Here is a 17,720-nt window from a genome sequence, read left to right as displayed (position 1 = left end):
CTTCCTCCCTCTTCCTGTTGGAGAGGTGTTGGCTGCAGGTGCCCGGGAGGCAGGGCTGCTCGCGGGACGTGGAAGGATCTGGGGACTGGGGGGCTCCTGGTGCTTCATCAGGGGCTTGGGCTGTGACTGCAGCAAGTGACCGCGTTTCGGGATCGGTGTCCCACCTCTGCTCCTTTGCTTTATTTGGTGTTGTGGTTCTTTGTCTGGCTTTGGGATGGACATACTGGTGTGGTGTTTGTAGCAGAGCCCAGTTTGCTCTGGGCTGATAGGCTCTTCCCGTCCCCACGGCTCCAGGGGTACAACCAAGGGGGCTGTGCCGCAGAGGCTGGGGAAGGAGCTGGAGTGCTTTGCCCGAGGCTGTGCAGCCCACCAGAGGTAGAGATGGATCCAACGCCACCTTCTCAGCTGCCCTGGGGCCAAGCAGTGTTGGTGGACACGGCGGCAGCGCTGGCACGGAGGTGGCTCAGGCCAGGTGGGTCTGAGCGTGAAGTTGTCCCTGGGAAGGCTGAGACCAGCGGAGTGGAAACTGCCAGCCTTTACATCCCCGGTCTGTGCTGGGCTGTGGGCAGAGGCTGTGAGGTAGCAGCATCCTGCTTCGCTCACTTGGGGGATCAGCTTTGGTTTTTTTAACTCATATTTTCTTGCAGCTGAGAGTAAGCAGGAGAGATGTGCTGACAATACAGGATAGGCAGCTGCCAGCCCACAGCTACCTCTGCTTCTAGCATCGGGAGGATGTTTGCGAGCTCTTGAAGGCCACCTGTGTGAGGCTAAAGCTGGTGGAGCAGCAAGGTCTGGGTCAGTCTGGGGAGAGGTCCACAGTGCCCTGTAGGAGCAGGGTGATGTCTGAGCAGGATCTTTGCCTCCCTGCTCCAGCCCGTAACATGGGTGCGTGGGATGGAGGAGGGAAGGGCGGTTCCTCACATCCTCTCCTCTGACCCGCAGAGCGATGCAGCTGCGTAGCATCTCCTAATCTCCCTGCGCATCTCCTAGTTTCCTCTGCAGTTGATAAGGATTTTGGGGGGGACAGGGTAGGGAGGAACTGGAGCTCGGAAGCCACAGGACACGTGGCCCAGGGGCGCAGCGGAGGCAGCGGCAGCCGGAGGCGCGGGCAGGAAACACTGGTGCCCACAGAGCAGCCGTGCAGAGCAGCCGGCGCGTCCCTGCGTGCCCCGCGTGGGCTGCCCGGTGCGCGCTGCCGGCACCTGGGCAGATGTGCCGACTCCCAGGGCGGCGTTTAAGCTCTCTGCCAAATCTTCCCGCTCCACGCTGATTGACAGAGATCGTTGAGAGGTGAGCCAGGATCTGAGTGGGATCCAGGCTAGTCCCAGTCATCCTGGCTAATTGGGAGCTCCCTGTCGTCCCAGCTCCAGCCCATTGAGCTATTTTTTTCCCAGTGTCTTCTCTCCCAAGGTGCTCTCCACATGGATGTTGCTGCTTCTGGGGTAGAGCTAATGCGACAGTTGCTTCATACCAAAATGCAGTGGCTCAGAGCAAAAATTGCTGTTTGCTGATGCAGGTAGCAGGTGAGATGAAGTAACTTGCTGGAGCAACCTGAGACACAACTGAGCCGAGTCTGGAGGGGAAAATAGCTTTACCTGCATCTCCTGAGGCCAGAGAAGTACCTGCATGTTGCAGCAACAAGAGCAGTGGGACCCAACGGGCCCCTGAGCACCAGGGTGGCTGTGTCCCTCCCTGGGACAGTAGTGGGGGTGAGAGCTTTTTACAGGGGTTTTGGTGCCTCACTAAAAGGGCAGCATGGCCATTTTTAGTTCATAGAGGATGAGGGATTCGCTGGGGCACAGGGCGCTGCTGGTTTGGTGTTTATGTTGGCCTCCATGGATGCCTCAGCCATGCCTCCTGCCCTCTGAAAAAGTAGTAAGGTCAAATTAGAGGCCTCAGCTGGTTTCTTGTTGTCCTGTCTGGATGAGCCATCTGTTAATGGCATGGGATTGTCCTTCGGAAACCTGATAGCTGATGCACAGCAATGCTGATGGCAGGCACGGCAGCGAGTGCAGCCGGGAGGAGGATGCAGTAACCCCATCGCTGTGTCTCTGTGCAGAGACATTTAATTCACCATTACACTGTCTGCCTTAGTCTCCTCTATTAAGGGAAGCTTGTGGGGTTGAGGGGTTGAGCTATCGTCACTGAAAACCTATACTAATGAGAGATGCATGGCTCTTCCCTCTGAAATATGTTTCTAATCAGTTGGGGTTACTGCTTGCGGAGGGGATATAAAGTGTGGGACCCCACTTTTTGCGTTCATTATGGGTGCAATGTGCATTTTGTAAGAACCGCCTTAATTTTTGCAGTCCAGCCAAATTCAAGCTCAGATAGTTACTGTCTGCCCAATTCCTCCGGCATCCCCAGTGGGCGTGGGGATGGGTCCGTGTGGGGATGGGTCCGTGCGGGGACAAAAGCTGGGCTCGCCCGGAACTTTGCAGGCGGAAGGGGCTTGATAAATAGCGAAGGGCAGGCGATGGGGCTCCAGACTGCGAGGTGCTGAAGGCTCTGGCTCCCATCCAGCAAAGCACTTAGCGCACGCTCGACCGTTCCCCTGAAGTCATGGGGGATTTTGGTTTGGTTTTTTTTGGTTTTTTTTTTTTTGCTCAGCGGTGTTTGGTTGCAGTCAGCAAATCCGAAGCGTTGAGCGGGTGCGGAGCAGCCCTGGGCCGGGCAAGGTTGCTCGCAGGGTGATAAACCAGCTGGTGAACCCCGGCACGAGAAGGTTGGCTGCGGTCCTCCTGCAGCTCTTGATACCTAATGCTAAAGCCCCCCATTTCAGGGGGGCTTCTATTGAAATGTTAAGAGGGAGATGGCACTACTTTGTTCTCCATGCTGTTGCGTAATAGATTTCTCTTATTTTTATGCACATGCACATCTGAGTCGTGTCTTTTTTTCCTCTTTCTCCCTCGGCAGCCTTTCCCTGGGGGCCTGACCGCCCAGCGCCCCTTCCAGTGATGGGAAGCCTAGGGATGACCACAGGGTTGTGCTCAGTGGGATCCACGATGTCAAATAGCAGGAAGACTTTTTTTTTTTTTTTAAAAAACTTTTTCTTTGGCCAGAGTGAGTAGCCTGGAGGCTCTTCTGCTGCCCCGGAGCAGGATCAGTCCGTGTCAGCCAGCTGAGGTCAAGCTGGGCTGGGAGTGACCATGTGGCTGTCGCTGCACTGTTTGTCCCCAGGGAGACACGCTGCACGGAGCGATGCTTGTCGAGGGGGTGGGTGGGTGTTTTCTTGGAAGCTGTCCATGATAAATCCATCCTGGAAGGTAATCTGGACTAAACCCTCTTTTTGTCAGCTTTTTTTTTTTTATTATTTAATCAGTTTTACAACTTTCCAAAAATCCTCTGGAGGTGGAGATTTTGCAGCCCTCGGAGCCTGTTCCAGGGTGTCCTTATCCTTACACGTTACAACACCCTACCCATCAGCGGTTAAACGAGGCTTGGATGAAGTTTTGGTTTTAAATGACTTTAAGGGTGGATCTGATTTTCCTGTAACCAGAGGGTAATTTTTTCTTTTTTTTTTTTCTTAAATGGTGCGGGGGGTGGATCTGGGGTCAGCTTTTTCTTTCTGATGCAACCCGCTCCTGCTGAAGGGAAGGCTCTTTGCCCAGAAATGTGACCATGTCCTTTCTTTTTAAGTGCTGGAGGCAAGTGGAGGGCCAGGCCTTTCTGCTGGTGGCAGGCTGGGGGGAAGTTTGGGAGGCTGTGAAGGGTACAACCTGTTTGCACCGCTCAGCGTGCAACGTGGAACCATGTGAGGAGCTTAGAGCATCTCCAGGCTGGATGGGCTTTTCTGCCTCCTTCCCAGAGCCTCTCCTGGCTGCTGCCTGCACACCCGCCTGGGAGGGCTGGAGGACGGCCAGCGTGCTCCAGGCCTCCCGTCTCGTCCACTGCTTGTCTGTCCTTGCTTGCTGCTGGTCCCTACTCTGAGATCTCTGCCCTGCCAGACCGGGGTTTATTTTCCAGCAGGGAGCTTCTCTCTACCTCTGCTATTGCTGTGGCACCGAGTTATTCCTCCTCCTGCCACTATCCGTGTGGGATGAAGATGAGTTTCTACCTTCTGCAGTGACTGCAGCCTTCCACAGCGTGGTCTGGGAGAGGGTGGCCTGGGGAGGAGGAGATGTGGCTCACCCCAGTGACAGGGTACTTATCTTCGAAGGATTCATCCTGGATCACTTGCCACTTGTTCTTCTGCCTGGGCATGCATATGACCCGCGGTGCTCGGGCTCCACCAGATGCTCATCCCCCAGTCTTTGGCCACATCCCTGGTAGGTCTTTCCCAGCAAGGACCCATGGTGGGACTCGTGGGCCGCTGTCATGGAGCCCACGCCACCACGTACTTGGGGAGCTTGCTGGTGCTGAGTGTGGTGGAGCGGTGGTTAGATGTCATTTCCAGCGTGCACTCTGCAGTTCTCCATTCATTGCACTCGTGGACAGCCTCTGCCGTGCTTCCAGCTCGCCTCCGCTCGTCTGCTCTCTCCTTTTTAATTTCCACTCCCTGCTCAAGGCTGGCTGCCAGGTTTCCCTGCCTGCCCCGGGGGGTCCGGGCTCCCCCCGCAATCCTCCCTGCAGGTTTGCAAAGCCGCAGGGCTCTGCCCAAGTAAACGCAGGCACTGGCGAGCAGATCCAAGTGCGTGGGATCAGCAGCCAACGGCACTTGCTGCAGCAACCGCAGTGGGAGCAGGCTGGGGGGGGATTAAAAGACAAAGGTGGCCCAAGCCTGGGAGGGCAGGGAGGCTGCTGCGGGCGCTGGGTTTCCTGTTTACCGGCAGGAGGGTGGCTGGGGTGTGCGGAGACGGCTGTGTTTGACTTGGGGCTCTTGCACGCTGCGGTGGAAATAGTTACAGGCTGGGGTTTGGTTTATTGTCTGGAATAACACGTCTGGCGGTGGTAGGGACAGGCGGGAGGATGGGGAGAGTGGCACCTGGGTGTGGGAGAGAGGAGTTAGCGCGAGCCAGGGGAGGGCAAGGGGCGATGGGGCTTGTACGCTCTGCCTTGATTGCACGTGGGCCCTCAAGCTGGTCACAAGCTTGCCTGCAGCCTTTCTGCCAGTAGCAAAGCTGAGGTTGAGCAGTGCTCAGCCCGGGCTGCAAAACCCACCCGCAGCAGGTTTTGCACTGCTCAGCGGGCCCTGGCTGGTGCTGTGCAAAGCTGGGGTTACCCCCAGGAGCTGCAGCAACTCGTGGAGCTGACACGAGCAAAATCAGCGAGAGAAAACCCCAGCGAGGCCTGGGGTATAGCAAAATGTCTTCATCTCTTCTTCCCCCATGCACGGTGGCTCCTTGTCCTGCGCTGGCAGAGGGGTGCTGGAGGGAGGACCTGGGGTGGGACGGAGGCAGGGGCCGGTGCAGGGAAGCAGCGTTTCGGCGTTTGCTAGGTCGGGATGGTGGCATTTGTGCTTGTTGTGCTTCCTGCTGAGAGTCATTTCCTTCCATGCTACAAGGGGGCCGGGAAGGTGTTTGAGTCAGTAGAGACAGTGGGGTTCAAGAGGCTGATCTGCTGCTCTGCGGCAAGAAGAGGGCTGCACAAACCAAGCCCTAAACCGCCTTCTCCCCGGCACATGCAGGCATGTTTGGGAGGGTGAGAGAGATGAGCAAGCAGCTGCAAGCATGCGTGGGCTGGAGGTTTTTACCCCGCTCCCTCCGGGTGCGCGGTCCTCGCAGAGGCTGCCCTTCGCCCTAGGAATTCCCTGCGTGCTTCTGTCTTTGATAAGCGCCTCGCTTGCTCCAGGGCTCTCTCCATTGCGTGGATTTTAGGTATGCAGTTTGTAACAATAGCTCTGTCTTACTACTTATTACTAACCCACCGGTGCTCTGTGCAGCAGGAGGTGAGGGCAGGGCATAGTTAGCACGCTGCGGCATCCCGAAGCAGAGACGAGATGCTTGCAGCGTGATGCAAAGGAGGGCCGCTAATATTTTGGCACCTTCCTTCAGTAGTTATTGTCTGGTAAACTACCATGAAAACCCAGCTGCCAGTTGGTCAAGCCCTGCATCCTTCAAAGACAGGATTAGTCTTCAGCCCTGCTGTGCATGTCCTGGATGCAAAGACCTTAACTGTGATACGGTTTTTTAAGGGCTAAAATAACATGCTGTGTCACTAAGGATGTGAGCACACGGGCAGGTTACGGCAGGGCACGCTAACGTTTGAACTTCCAGCCAGCTCATTTCCGAAGGATAGGTGATGCCTTAAAAAGTCACACCCTTGTAAATATTAGGGAGCTTGTCTGTCCTCCCGTTGCGGCCCCAAGAACTGGATCTTTCTGTGCTCTTGCCCCGAGTTGATGAGCTTTTGGAGGGTTATTGCAGTGGTCAGTCTGGATACGTCCTGTGTCAGGCAATGAGCGGGCTGCCGTCATCTCCAGATGCACGCTCACGGTGCTGCACGGTGTATCCTGCCAAGAGAGGATCCCACGTTCCTCATGTAGGGTTTATGAGTCTCCCCAAAGTCAAGCCCTGTGTCTGGCTTGCCGCGGTGTTCGTTTGGAGCGAGCATCATCTCTTGCGATGCAGTTCAGTGCTGTCGGCTGCTGCTGCGGGTGATGAGCAGGTCGCATTTCTGTCTAGTTTTAAACTGCAGTAAATTGAAATGAAAGGCGAGTCGATCCACAGTGAGTGCAGTAAGTGGAGTTTAATTGGGATGAATTACACGCCAGGTTTGCAGTAATCTCCATCCCGCATTGCTCAGAAGCATCATCTGCTTTGGAAACGTGACTCAGAAATGTTGTTATTTGATTCCCCTGAGCATTTAAGAAACTATTTTTCCAGGAAGCAAAGATTCTTGGGTTTGGGTTTTTTTTTTTCTTGTTGCTGTTGTTGTTTTCTCTTTGTTTCATGGCAATGAGAGTCCTTTCCCAGAATTTCCTCCAGGGAGGGAAGCTGCGAGATGCTCCCTTACCAGTGTCTCTTCAGCTCCTTCTCCTCGCTTGGCGTTTAATGCTCCGGCATGCTCACAGCTGCCCTTTGCAGAAGAGCACAGCTCTGAGGTACCTGGTTGGAGTTACCTGCTCCCGTTCTCCATGAGCCACAGCTGAAGCTGCCAGGATGATGTTGTAGCTGCACCATCGGATTCACCACCCACACGTGTAGCCAGGCAGGTCTGCCTCCTTGCCAGCCCCATGCCTGGATTTGCCCTGCCATTTGCTGCCAGGATCTGCCTGAGTCGGCTCTCGCCATCCTGGGCTGTCCCTTACGGTCACGCTGCTGCCTTACGCTTGGTCACCTTTGGGTTGGCCCACCGGGGACAGCTGCTGAGGTGTGACACCAGCTCTATAACTGAAGGATTATCCTCAGAATGATGCTGTCCCCATGTCCCAGAAGCCTGACGTGATGGTGGTGCTGCCTGCCCTGCCCTAGCCATCATCTGGTGGGCACCATCTGGGGGTTTCATTTCACCATGGCTTGGTTGCTTGCAGTTCATCTTGCCCTCTTCAACCGTTCCCTGGAGGAAGCACGTTGACATTATGGGTGTGCATGAAGATAATAAACAGAAGCACAGCTCCCTGGAGTCACCAGCCCCAGCCCTGGCCAGGGTAACACGCTGTCCAACTGAATTACCAGCTTCGTGACCCGGGACCCTGCCGTCTCCCATCTGGCAAGAGATCCAACTTTCTGAGCTTTCCTCTGCAATCTGGGCTTGCTCCCTGACAGTAACCCCCTCTGCCGCTGCCACAGGTTCAAAAAGAAGCTGGTTTTTTTTTTTAAATAAAGTCCCTGGGACTTGTTTTACTATGTACGGTACAAAACTGTGAGAGGTGGGAGCCCTGAGCTGTTATCCCACCTCCCTTGGCCCTAGTTCTGACCAGCACCTTGCATATGTTTAGGTTGTTGATACCAGACCTCCCTGGTGGTGTCTGTAATTCAGATGATCTCCGGAGATTTTGCTGTTTTCATGTTTTTTCTAATGTTTTCTCTCTGGAAGGTGTTTGGCAGTGAGGTGGGGAGGGGGTTTCTGCCTGGAAGCACGGGGGTGTTGCTGCAGTCGAATCTGCTCCAGAGCTGTGGTAGATCCACCACAACTGGATCTCCAGAGGTTGGGCTTGGTTGATCCTTGCACTGTGCTTTCTTCTGTGGCCTTCTGAACACCACGCAGAGGTGATAAACGTTTCATCCCTCTTTGGCTAGGGAAGGACAGAGTTTTCCTGGTGAAGATGGCACGTGTATGAAGGCAGGAACTGCCCTGGGCATCCTAGTAGTGCTCAGAGGAGCCAGGAGGATGCTAACAGGGCAGGGGGGAGATGCCAGAAAATGTAGACATAATTTAGGGTGAAAGTGGGGAGGGAGGAGGCAGGGGCACCATCAAGTTGTTTAAACCAAGGATCAACTCAAGTTTCAGTATCTAACTTGAACTCGGAGAGGAGTGGATCTTAAATCTATGGTGTTTGTAAGACGCGGTAGCTGCAAAGAATACTTCATCCAGCTGGGCAGGAGGCTGCGCCCTCAGAGGGTTCACCTCTGTAGAAAAGCTTTCTTTAAAAAAAAAAAAAAAAAAAAAAAAAAAGTTGCAGTCTTGAAAGACAAAAAGAAGTGCCGTTTGCAGGTGTATGTTGGGTGGAGGAAGAGGAAAGTGTGAAGCTAAAGGGTGAAGGAGCTTGCAGTAGCGGTAGCGCTGCCCTCCGCTCATCATGCCTGGGGATCGCTGCGGGTGAGACATCCAACGGTTCTTGGGGGGCACAGAGGTAAATAGGGGGCGGTGGCTGGGGAGGCTTCCTAGGGAACCGGTGAGAAGGGGCTGTGCTTACAGGCTTGTGTGCGTGCACAGCCACATGCGCACGGCAAGAGAGACGTGCAAGATAAGTGGTAAGGTCTCTGTGCTGCTTTGAAAGGTTGAGGAGCGAGCTGGGGCTCTTGAAGGGCTTGTCAAAGGTGAGGTCCTCCTCTGGGAGGACCTGGGTACCTGTGGCTGTGCTGAGGATCACGCTGGCGGGGCTGTGCTAGAGCTCTGGGTGCCTCTTCAGCCTGTGCCATCAGCGGTGGTAGGAGAGGACTGGGAGGCTACTGTGATGGTCACTTGTTGCCTGAATGCAGCGAGTCCCTCTACAAAGCACCATCCCCAGCACCCGCCCACTGTCCTCGGACATCTGGCAGCTCTCGGCCGGGGCAGCCGTCCCATCCTTGCTTTCCAACAGAGCCAGGGAAACACAGTTTGCTGTTCAGAGCCTGGTATCCCAGTGCCGTAGGCCTGCCTGGGTCTGCCATCATGTAACGGGTGATAATCCAGCTCTCCAGATGACTAAAACCGCTTTATCCGTGCCCTTCCTTCTCCTCCATCTTCACGGGAATTTCAAGCTATTCGCTGAACTCCCCTTTTGTTTTTCCTTTCTATTAGTGGATATTCGTGAAATCAAAGAGATTCGTCCAGGAAAAAACTCACGTGATTTTGACCGGTACCAGGAGGATCCATGTTTCCGACCGGACCAGTCTCACTGCTTTGTTGTCCTCTATGGCACAGAATTCCGGCTGAAGACCCTCAGCTTGCAAGGTAAAGCACTCGTGGCCCCGGGGCTGTGCCAGGGCAGGGTTGGGCAGGCACCTCATCACCACAGGACCCAAACTTCTGATGCATCCTTCCACGAGTGAGCTGGAACATATCCCTGGGCAGATGCTCTTTTCACCACACCAAGGAGGTGTCTTTGGAAGAAGGTGACACCGGTTCCCTGAAGGGTACACAGTCAACCCCTAGTTAAGTCAGTTAATTCGCCCGGTAAACCCAAAAGTTGGGTGAACTGAAGACCCTGGTTCAAATGTGTGCTTGAAATCAAGTGTTTTCTCTCAGCTTGGCATGCTGGCCTTCATCAGCTGCGTTGTGGTAACCGGCCCCACGCATGAAGTGGTGAAATCTCACTCACTGCTTCTTTGCAATTCTGAGCAAGAAAACGCTGCCAGTGGCAAACAGTAACTCACGAAGCCTCGGTACCTCTGAGGTGTTGGTCTCAGCTTTCCTCAATGCCTTGTCTGTTGACTTAAGCTGGACCTGGAGCACCCAGCCTTATGTTTTGCTATGGAAAGAGAGGACGTGTATGCTGTTGAGTCTCCTCCCGTTCAGATGGAGGACAGGCTCGTGATCACTGGCTGCAGTTCAGCTGATGGACGATATCCTTTTCTGCTAACAGCACGCAGTCTTGTGTCTTGTTTAAACCCACGTAGACGAGCACTGATGGAGGCAGTCATGCTGACTCCTTAACGTCCATGGCAAATCTGCCTTCTGGCTCGTGCTGCTGGACACAGGGACAGAGACAGCACTTCTGCCCTCAGAAAGGATGGAGCTGCTGACAGGGAGGTTACGGAGGAGCTGGCACACATTCCCAGCAGGTGCTGGCCTGTCACCCAGGCCAGCCAGAGCGTTACTGCCTGGGGACAAAGATAACCCCCCAGCTCTCGGGAACTGAAGGGAGGAGAGAGTGTGACATGCAGGAGCAAGGGGTCCAGCCAGCCACGTACATCCCGCGGGAGGGGAGCAGGAGCTCGGCAGGGAGAGGAGCCGGCCAGAGCATCTGCACGGGAGGGAGCTGTTATCAGAAAGGGGATGAAGGAAGGAATAGGGGATATAAGATGCTGGAGATGATAGTCCCAAGAGGTTTGGGTTGGTGATCAGCTTCTACGTCCCTTCCTCCCATTTCTCCTGTGCGCTTTCCACAGCCACTTCCGAGGACGAGGTCAATATGTGGATCAAGGGGCTGAACTGGCTGGTGGCAGACACTCTAAGGGCTGCCACCCCCCTGCAGATTGAAAGGTGAGGAACTTGTCCTTGTCCTGCACTTGTTTTCTTTTTTTTCCCTTTTGTGTCCTTTTTTGACGGAAAAAGGTGAGCACAGTGACAACATCTCATTCCCCCTCTGAGCTGCGCTGACCTGGCACTCCTGCCTCTGCACTTGGGAGGCTTCATCCCGTTGACCCACTGTGCTACATCGTCTGGCCGGAGTTTGATCTCACATGCAGGGAAAAGGAGCTTTACCACAAAACAGATGTTTTTATGTGTGCGCAGCCTGTATTATCTGTAGCAATTCAGTGTAGAGGCATGTAGAAGAGAATACCTTTGATTTTTTTTGTCTTATCTGTGGACTTACTTTCAGGCAGAGACAGTTTTAAAGGGGGGCAGGTTGCCTGCATGAAAATAGGGTAGGCTGCCTCTGGAAGGGGAGCGGAGCCAAGTTCTCTGGTGGGAAGGAGGGCTGTGGGAGTGGGCGGCATGGCGTTGAGCATCTTCCAGAGACAGCAGCAAACCAAATGGGCTTGTGGAGGAGCTGGGGCTAAGTGTGTGCGGGTTTGTGCTTTTCCGTTTAGGTGGCTCCGGAAGCAGTTCTACTCGCTGGATCGCAACCGGGAAGACAGGTAAGAAGAGAGAAAACCCTCGCTTGCACAGACGTGCACATTCATAGGAGGTTTGAGTTGGAAAGGTTTACCTTTGACTTGAAACCCCAGCCTTTGCTTTGGATTTTTTGTTGGGTTCTTCAGGTTTTTAATTTTCATTTCCAAGGAACCTTAATTCAAGTCCCAATACTTCCCTGGCTGATTTTCACTGAATTAAAAAAAACATCAAAAAATTGTCTTGTTTCACTGACCTATTTCCCAGCTGTTTAGACCCAGTAACACCTTGAGAGCCCATAGCTGTGAAACACCTTCACCCCCAGCTGGCATCACCCGAAGAAGCAGACACCAAAGAGCCAACAAGTGGCTGTGGCCACCCTGTCAGGGCTGAACTGGGTTGTGTTTGTTACTCTCCACCCTGTTTGGTTTATTTTCTTCCTCTGAGGTCCGTGAGGCCATGGATCATCCCACTGTTTGGCTTCTAGGCTAATGGGCTGCAGCAGGGCCACTAATTGTGGGGTTCTTGGGTGAATGCTTAGCGATGTCCTAGCAGGTGAAATGTCACGCTTGAACCCGTCATGAGAAGGGAAGGGAAAGGAATTGGGTCATGGCCCGTCATGCGGGGATAAGGGAAGGGACGTTTCCCTGTCGAAGAGGCGAGTTCTACCACGCTCTGCTTTCTGCCGCAGCTGCCGTCTCCTGCTTTCCCCGGCCGCACGCTGGCTGCCAGTCTCCTCTTCCCGAGGTGCTGTTATTTGATCCTTTCATCCCTGGGACGCGCTTTTCCCCCGTGATGTTAACTGAGCCCATTAACCTTTCAGCATTGATTTCCACATTGCTGTGCTCCCCTGGGGTAGGGGGATTCCTCCAGTCCTGCTCTGGAGAGGGCAGTGCTGGAGACATTGCTCACACATCAGCTCGTGCCCCCCGGCTGCGGTGGAGCACCCAGGCCCCATCTGCCCCCTTTATGTGCCCAGGTGCCCAGGCATGGCTTGCTGCAGAGCACCGGGCAGATCTCTGGGCTCCAGAGCATCCTCCGCTTGGTCCCTGCCAATGCCATTGATCTATCACTGCTACTGATTTTCATGCTTCGCCTTGAGCCCTGGAGTCCTTCTCATCCTTGCAGCAAGCTCCTGCCAAGAAACTTGCCCTGCAAACGCAGCTGGCTGTGCCAGGGGCACGCCGCTGGGGAGCTGTGGGTGACCGCAGCCGGACAGGTCGGTCCTGTGGATCGGCAGGTGAAAATCACCACTCTGTACGCATCAGAAGAAGCGAGCGGGTCCTCTCATCCCGCTTTGGTCCCCGCTGCTGTGTCCCTGCCTCCCAGCTGCAGCGTGCTGCCCCATGACAGCCAGGTCAGGCGGACGGCCCCGCGCTCGGGCAGCCGGGGGTTAAATTCAACCTGTCTACATCTTGGAGCGGAGCGGGAGTGTGTTGCATTGGGGAAATCCCGCTGCATTGGACATTCTTGTCTTTGCAATGACTTACATTACGGTGTGGCGAGAGCACCATTGGGTACACGGGGATTTTGTGGAGGAGGGATAAACCCTCGCAGAAGCAGAAGGGGAAGGAGAGGTGCCTTTAATCTGTCGCGGCTGCTCTGCATATACCACACACCTTTCAAATCCAGGCTTGGGTTTTATATGTGGTGTACTGGTTTTCAGTGGTGACCGGGCGTAATATTTCCTAATTCAGCAATGGAGAGCACTGAGGCAGGTGCAGGGGTGGCTGCGTGGGGGTTTTGGAGCATGAATGTAGGAGAAATGGAAAAAATGGTCCTTTTTCTCATCTGGTTATACAGCAAAACTGATGAAATGGCATCCCGACGGGACAAAAGAGATTGCATGTATAAATTTGTCTGCCCGAGGCATGGTCAGCAGAGCTGAAAGGCAGCCTGTTGCATCTCTCTTGTTGTTTTTCTTAATATCATCTTTGTATTAGCATTTAGAATTAAGGCAGCAAAATACAATATATTCCTTCTCTGTCAACCAAGGGGAGAGGTTTCAATGCAAACCGCTTAATTAGAAGAGCTGCTGCTCCAGCCCAGGCAGTGAAAGGAGCAAAACAGCAGTAGAGGGGGAATGCAGAAAGATTTTGGGCCTCCCCATTTTACAAGCATCCGTGTGTTTTCTGCAAAGTAGAGGCAGCAGTTATGGGGCATCTACATCTCTTGGATGAAATCTTTGCCCTTATGAGGTGTTTCAGCATTAACTTCGGTGTCACTGGGCTCTTTGCTTTTGCTTCTCAGCCTGGAACTGGGTTTGAAAAGGGAACAGTGAGTTGTGTGTGTTTGTTTTTTTTTTTAAAAACACTTCTTTTGCAAACCATCCTTGGTCCTTTCGGGAACAGGCAGGTTTTTGGCAGCTGAAGAAATCATTCCCGGCGTTCGTGTACCCCACGCTCACCCCGTGCCCCAGCCTCCTGCACTGGAGCCCTTTCCTTTCCGCCTTCTCCCGGCTGGGTGCCTGCGCATACCTTCCAGCATGCCGGCAGATGTTGGCTGTTTTCACTGGCTGCTGGGCCTTTGGGTATTTGTTTTTCCAAGGGAGGTTAGGTGGAAAGAGGAGGATAACAGGATGCTGGGGTTTTTTCCCTAACTGCTGCGGAGGAGACTGTTTCACCTCTGGCTAGGAGAGCTCCCCATGGCTGGGAGCAGAGTTACAGCGCTGGAGGCCGGGGGGTGTGTGGTGGAATGTTTTCATCCCCTGTGAGAGGGCTGGATCTGTCCTTTGGCCTGTTTGTCATGAAACCTTAAAAAACTTCCGTAGAAGAAATTAGTTTATTTATTTGGTTTTTACTTTCTAGTCTCAAAATACTACCGAGCTGTTTATCCAAGGTCTCCAACACTTTAACGTTATTAATAACACACAGTAAATAAAATCCTTCCACGCCCCATCCTCCTGCCGAAGCAGAGAAGGAAAAGCTGGTCACAGCTTTTACAGGGCTTGCTCTCGCCTCTCCTGGTGCCGTCACATCGACGAGCAGTGCCATGGTCCAGTTCCTCCCTGTGAAACAGCCCAGCATCACCGGAGCCGGGCGCTGGCTCCAGCAGGACTCCAGCCTGATGCCTACTGCTGGTTCTGCTGCTGCAGCCCCTCCTGCTCTTTTTCCAAGAGGTTTTTTGCAGTCTCAGCCTCTCACCAAGGGGGGATTGCTGCTGGGTGGCCCTGGGGACTCTGGGTGTCCCATCGGGGGTCCCACGAGAGCTGCTGCATGCTGTGGTCCTTGACGCGTGAGGGCATCTCTCACGAGCCACTATTACACTCCTGGCTCACTCCTCCAACATTGCCCCATTTCCCTGTCACCCAGGACCCCATAGCTGGGACTCCCCTGCCCTGGGGGTTGCACAGCACCCTGCACGTGGCCATGCATGCTGGGTGCGTTGGAGAAGGGAAAGGACAGGCTCCCCTCCCCAAAACACCCACTCTGAGCCCCAGGGGTAACTTCTCCTGCCGGGAGAGGTGGAGGTGCAGGGGGGAGATACCAAAGCTGCTGCTCGTGCTGAGAGCGTGTTGCTGGCTCTGTAGCTCATACAACTGGGAGGGAAGGGGAGGCTGGTGCCATTTGCCAGCTTTTTTTTTTTTTCCTGCCAGCGAGTGGCAGGACACTGCCTGCACGGTCCTCAGCCGGACGGGTGCTGGCCTTAGGCACGGCATGGGAGCCGGGCCAGGTCCTGCTCTGGACGTGCGTGCATCCCGGTCCCCCGCGGCTCTGAGCCCAGAAACAAGGGCTCTCTGTGTCCCGCCGGCTGTGGAGGCCCTCGTCTCTGCAGCGCCTGACACCAGCCGGTTTCTCCTTGGGGCTCCCTCCATCCCTCCTCCTTTCTCTGTCATTTGAGATCACCCTGTTTCCAGGGGAGAGCGTAAAAGAGACACGGTTCACACTGCCCCTCCGCATCGCCACAGATGACAGCATGACCTCTGCACAGGACATCTTCCCTGGCATATTTATATTTGCGCCCCAAAGCTGTGAGCGTTCCCAGGGTCAGACCTGCCCTATGCTTTACAGGATGGGGGAGTATCCTGTAGGGTCCTGGGCTCCCACTCACTCAGTGGGGGGGCAAAAGCAGCATCTGTGATTGCTGGGGCGGACTCAGAGGACTTGCTTTTAAGGCAGGAGCTGCCAGAAAATGATTGCATGCAGACCTCTCGGCTTCTTAAATCCTGCAGATGGGAGTCATCCATGTTTTTCCTCACTGCAGGGCCGTTGCCCCATGGGGGAACAACACCGGAGCAGGCAGGGGCAGCCCAGGGCTCCTTGCTGCCTGTCTCTGCCCACCTGGGTGCGGGATCCCACCTGGGGTTGGCACCGGAGCCCTCCCCGGTCCGGGAACCGGCACGTTTGGCGCGAGGGGCCTCGGGAGGAGGACAGCCACGCTGGCTGCCCCGTGCCAGCGGTGTGTGTGGCAGTGGCTGGGGGAGTGCAGCTGGGCATGACATGGCAGCACTGTGCCTGTGGCTAGACACTGTAAATGGCTTTTTTCCTCTCTTTAGGATAAAATTAGCTGGGTCCAAACCACTTGCAAAGCCTGCCCTCTTCCAGCTCCTTCTGCAGGCCAGGGAGTGGGTTTTGGAGGGGATTTGGTCACCCGGCATCCATGTTAGGGCACAGATACTTGAAAAATGCTTCTCCCCGGTCGTTCCCATAAAGCAGTAGGCACTGTGTGCCCATTGCGGCATCAGCTCGAGTGGGCTGAGGGTGCTGGGACTCACCCTGCAGTGTTAGGAGCTTGCAGGAGCAGTGTTTGCAGCTCCCGTTGGGATGCAAGCACGTCTCTCTGCTCCCCACGTGCAGCATAGATGCAGAGCAACATAGATGTGCCCAGAGCATTGGGCACAGCCGCTCGGTGCATGTAGTGTCCTGGTCCCAGGATGAGATTCCTCCATCCCAGACCTGCTGAACATGTTTCCCTTCTTCCCCGTGCCGAGCCAGGATCTCCGCCAAGGACCTGAAGAACATGCTGTCTCAGGTCAACTACCGGGTCCCCAACATGAGGTTCCTGCGGGAGAGACTCACGGTGAGTGTGTGACCCCTCCGCTCTCCTCCTTTGCGCTGGGGACCCTCGGCAGCCCGTTGCCTGCCTTTGAGCAAAAACTGGTGGTGGTTAAACTCCCACGGCACGTTTGCATATTGCAGAGGCTCCCAGCCTTTCCCGGGAGGGCCCCCACCCACGGCGGTGACTGAAGAGGTGCCAGCTCCCACTGGGTGCCGCACCCTGGCCCATTTGTGGCCAGCGCCCTCACTTTGCCCCACCCTGCCTCCCCCGCTCCCCACGCTGCTCCTGGCTCTGGTCTAGGGCTTTGCCCTGGTGGGGTAGAGTGCAGGAGGACAGGCGGCGAGGCCAGCTGGTCCTGCATCCCGGGTCCTGCATCCCACTGCCACCGGGTGACAGGCGGCCGGCTCTGCCAGCATGGCTGCAGGCCCAGGAACGAAGGGTCATCTCGTGATGACCAGCCATTTCCACCAGTGCTGAACTCCAAGGCCAAAGAGCAGTGTATCCAAAGGGGAGCACACACTTCGGGTCTTGCAGTTTCCAGACACTTCAGGTGCTCCCTGCAAACAAAAATTAAAATGATCCTTTTGTAACTATTCAAGTAAACGATAACGCTTTTTAATCAGCACCGTGATGCCTTTATGTGGGTGAGCTTGGGGAATCGCGTAACTCTGTTTAGGATGTGCCTGTGTCCTGGGCACTACGGGGTCCCACTGGCCCCAGCAGAGACGGGCGAAGGTAGGAGGCAAAGTCTGGCCAGGTTTTGGCCTTTCCCTCCTCCTTTTCCCCTGGGAATCCTGGTGGGAGGAGACACTCCTCGGGCCGTGCAGAGTTGCCTGTGGCCCCTCTAAAACCTCTGGGTTTTTTTTTGCCACAGGACGTGGAGCAGAGAAACGGGGATATCACGTACGGGCAGTTTGCACAGCTCTACCGCAGCCTGATGTTCAGCGCCCAGAAAATGGTAAGAGCTGAATTCTCCAGGGCTGGCAAGGGGAGGGAGAGACCATATTTGTTACTGGGCATTCCCTCTTAATTGCCTTTTTAACCCTGCTGCCCTCAGCTAATAGCTCTTGTCTCCTACCTCTGGGCCAGGGATGACGGGGAGTGAAGATGTTATTGCTTTAGGCAAGTTAGCACGGGGCTGCTCGGGCTGCTGGGGATGGGGGAGGTGGTGTGTGAGCAATGGCTGTAGGAAAGCAGAGCTGCACAGTGCTGGTTTGCTATCCCCGTTACCTTCTTGATCAATTTGTGCTTTCACATACGTTGGTGAGATCGAGTGCAAAGCTAATGCTTGTGCTTCTTCTTTTGCAGATGGATGTCCCGCTCCTAGAAAGGTGGATAATTCTCTGTATTTGCTGGGGAAAGGGCTGTTTTCTTTTGCTCCGTAACATGCTTTGGTGCCTGCAGCAGCGTGTTGCAGAGGA

General features: G+C 54.8%; 1 protein-coding gene across 4 annotated transcripts in view; it reads left to right on the top strand.

The window, feature by feature from the left end:
• PLCG1 (phospholipase C gamma 1) overlaps positions 1-17,720 on the top strand; it is a 50,167-nt gene that overhangs the window by 14,143 nt on the left and 18,304 nt on the right. For all 4 annotated transcript variants that reach the window (XM_076351697.1, XM_076351695.1, XM_076351696.1 and 1 more), the window contains exons 2-7: positions 9,325-9,477; positions 10,635-10,728; positions 11,280-11,327; positions 16,236-16,320; positions 17,174-17,257; positions 17,608-17,630. In XM_076351697.1, the coding sequence (XP_076207812.1) occupies positions 9,325-9,477; positions 10,635-10,728; positions 11,280-11,327; positions 16,236-16,320; positions 17,174-17,257; positions 17,608-17,630 (487 nt within the window). The remainder of the gene's footprint in view (positions 1-9,324; positions 9,478-10,634; positions 10,729-11,279; positions 11,328-16,235; positions 16,321-17,173; positions 17,258-17,607; positions 17,631-17,720) is intronic.

This window comes from Aptenodytes patagonicus, chromosome 14 (assembly GCF_965638725.1).
Source record: "Aptenodytes patagonicus chromosome 14, bAptPat1.pri.cur, whole genome shotgun sequence".
Lineage (NCBI taxonomy): Eukaryota > Metazoa > Chordata > Aves > Sphenisciformes > Spheniscidae > Aptenodytes > Aptenodytes patagonicus.
Note: the sequence above shows the minus strand (reverse complement) of the source record. Positions and strands in the feature narration are given on the sequence as shown.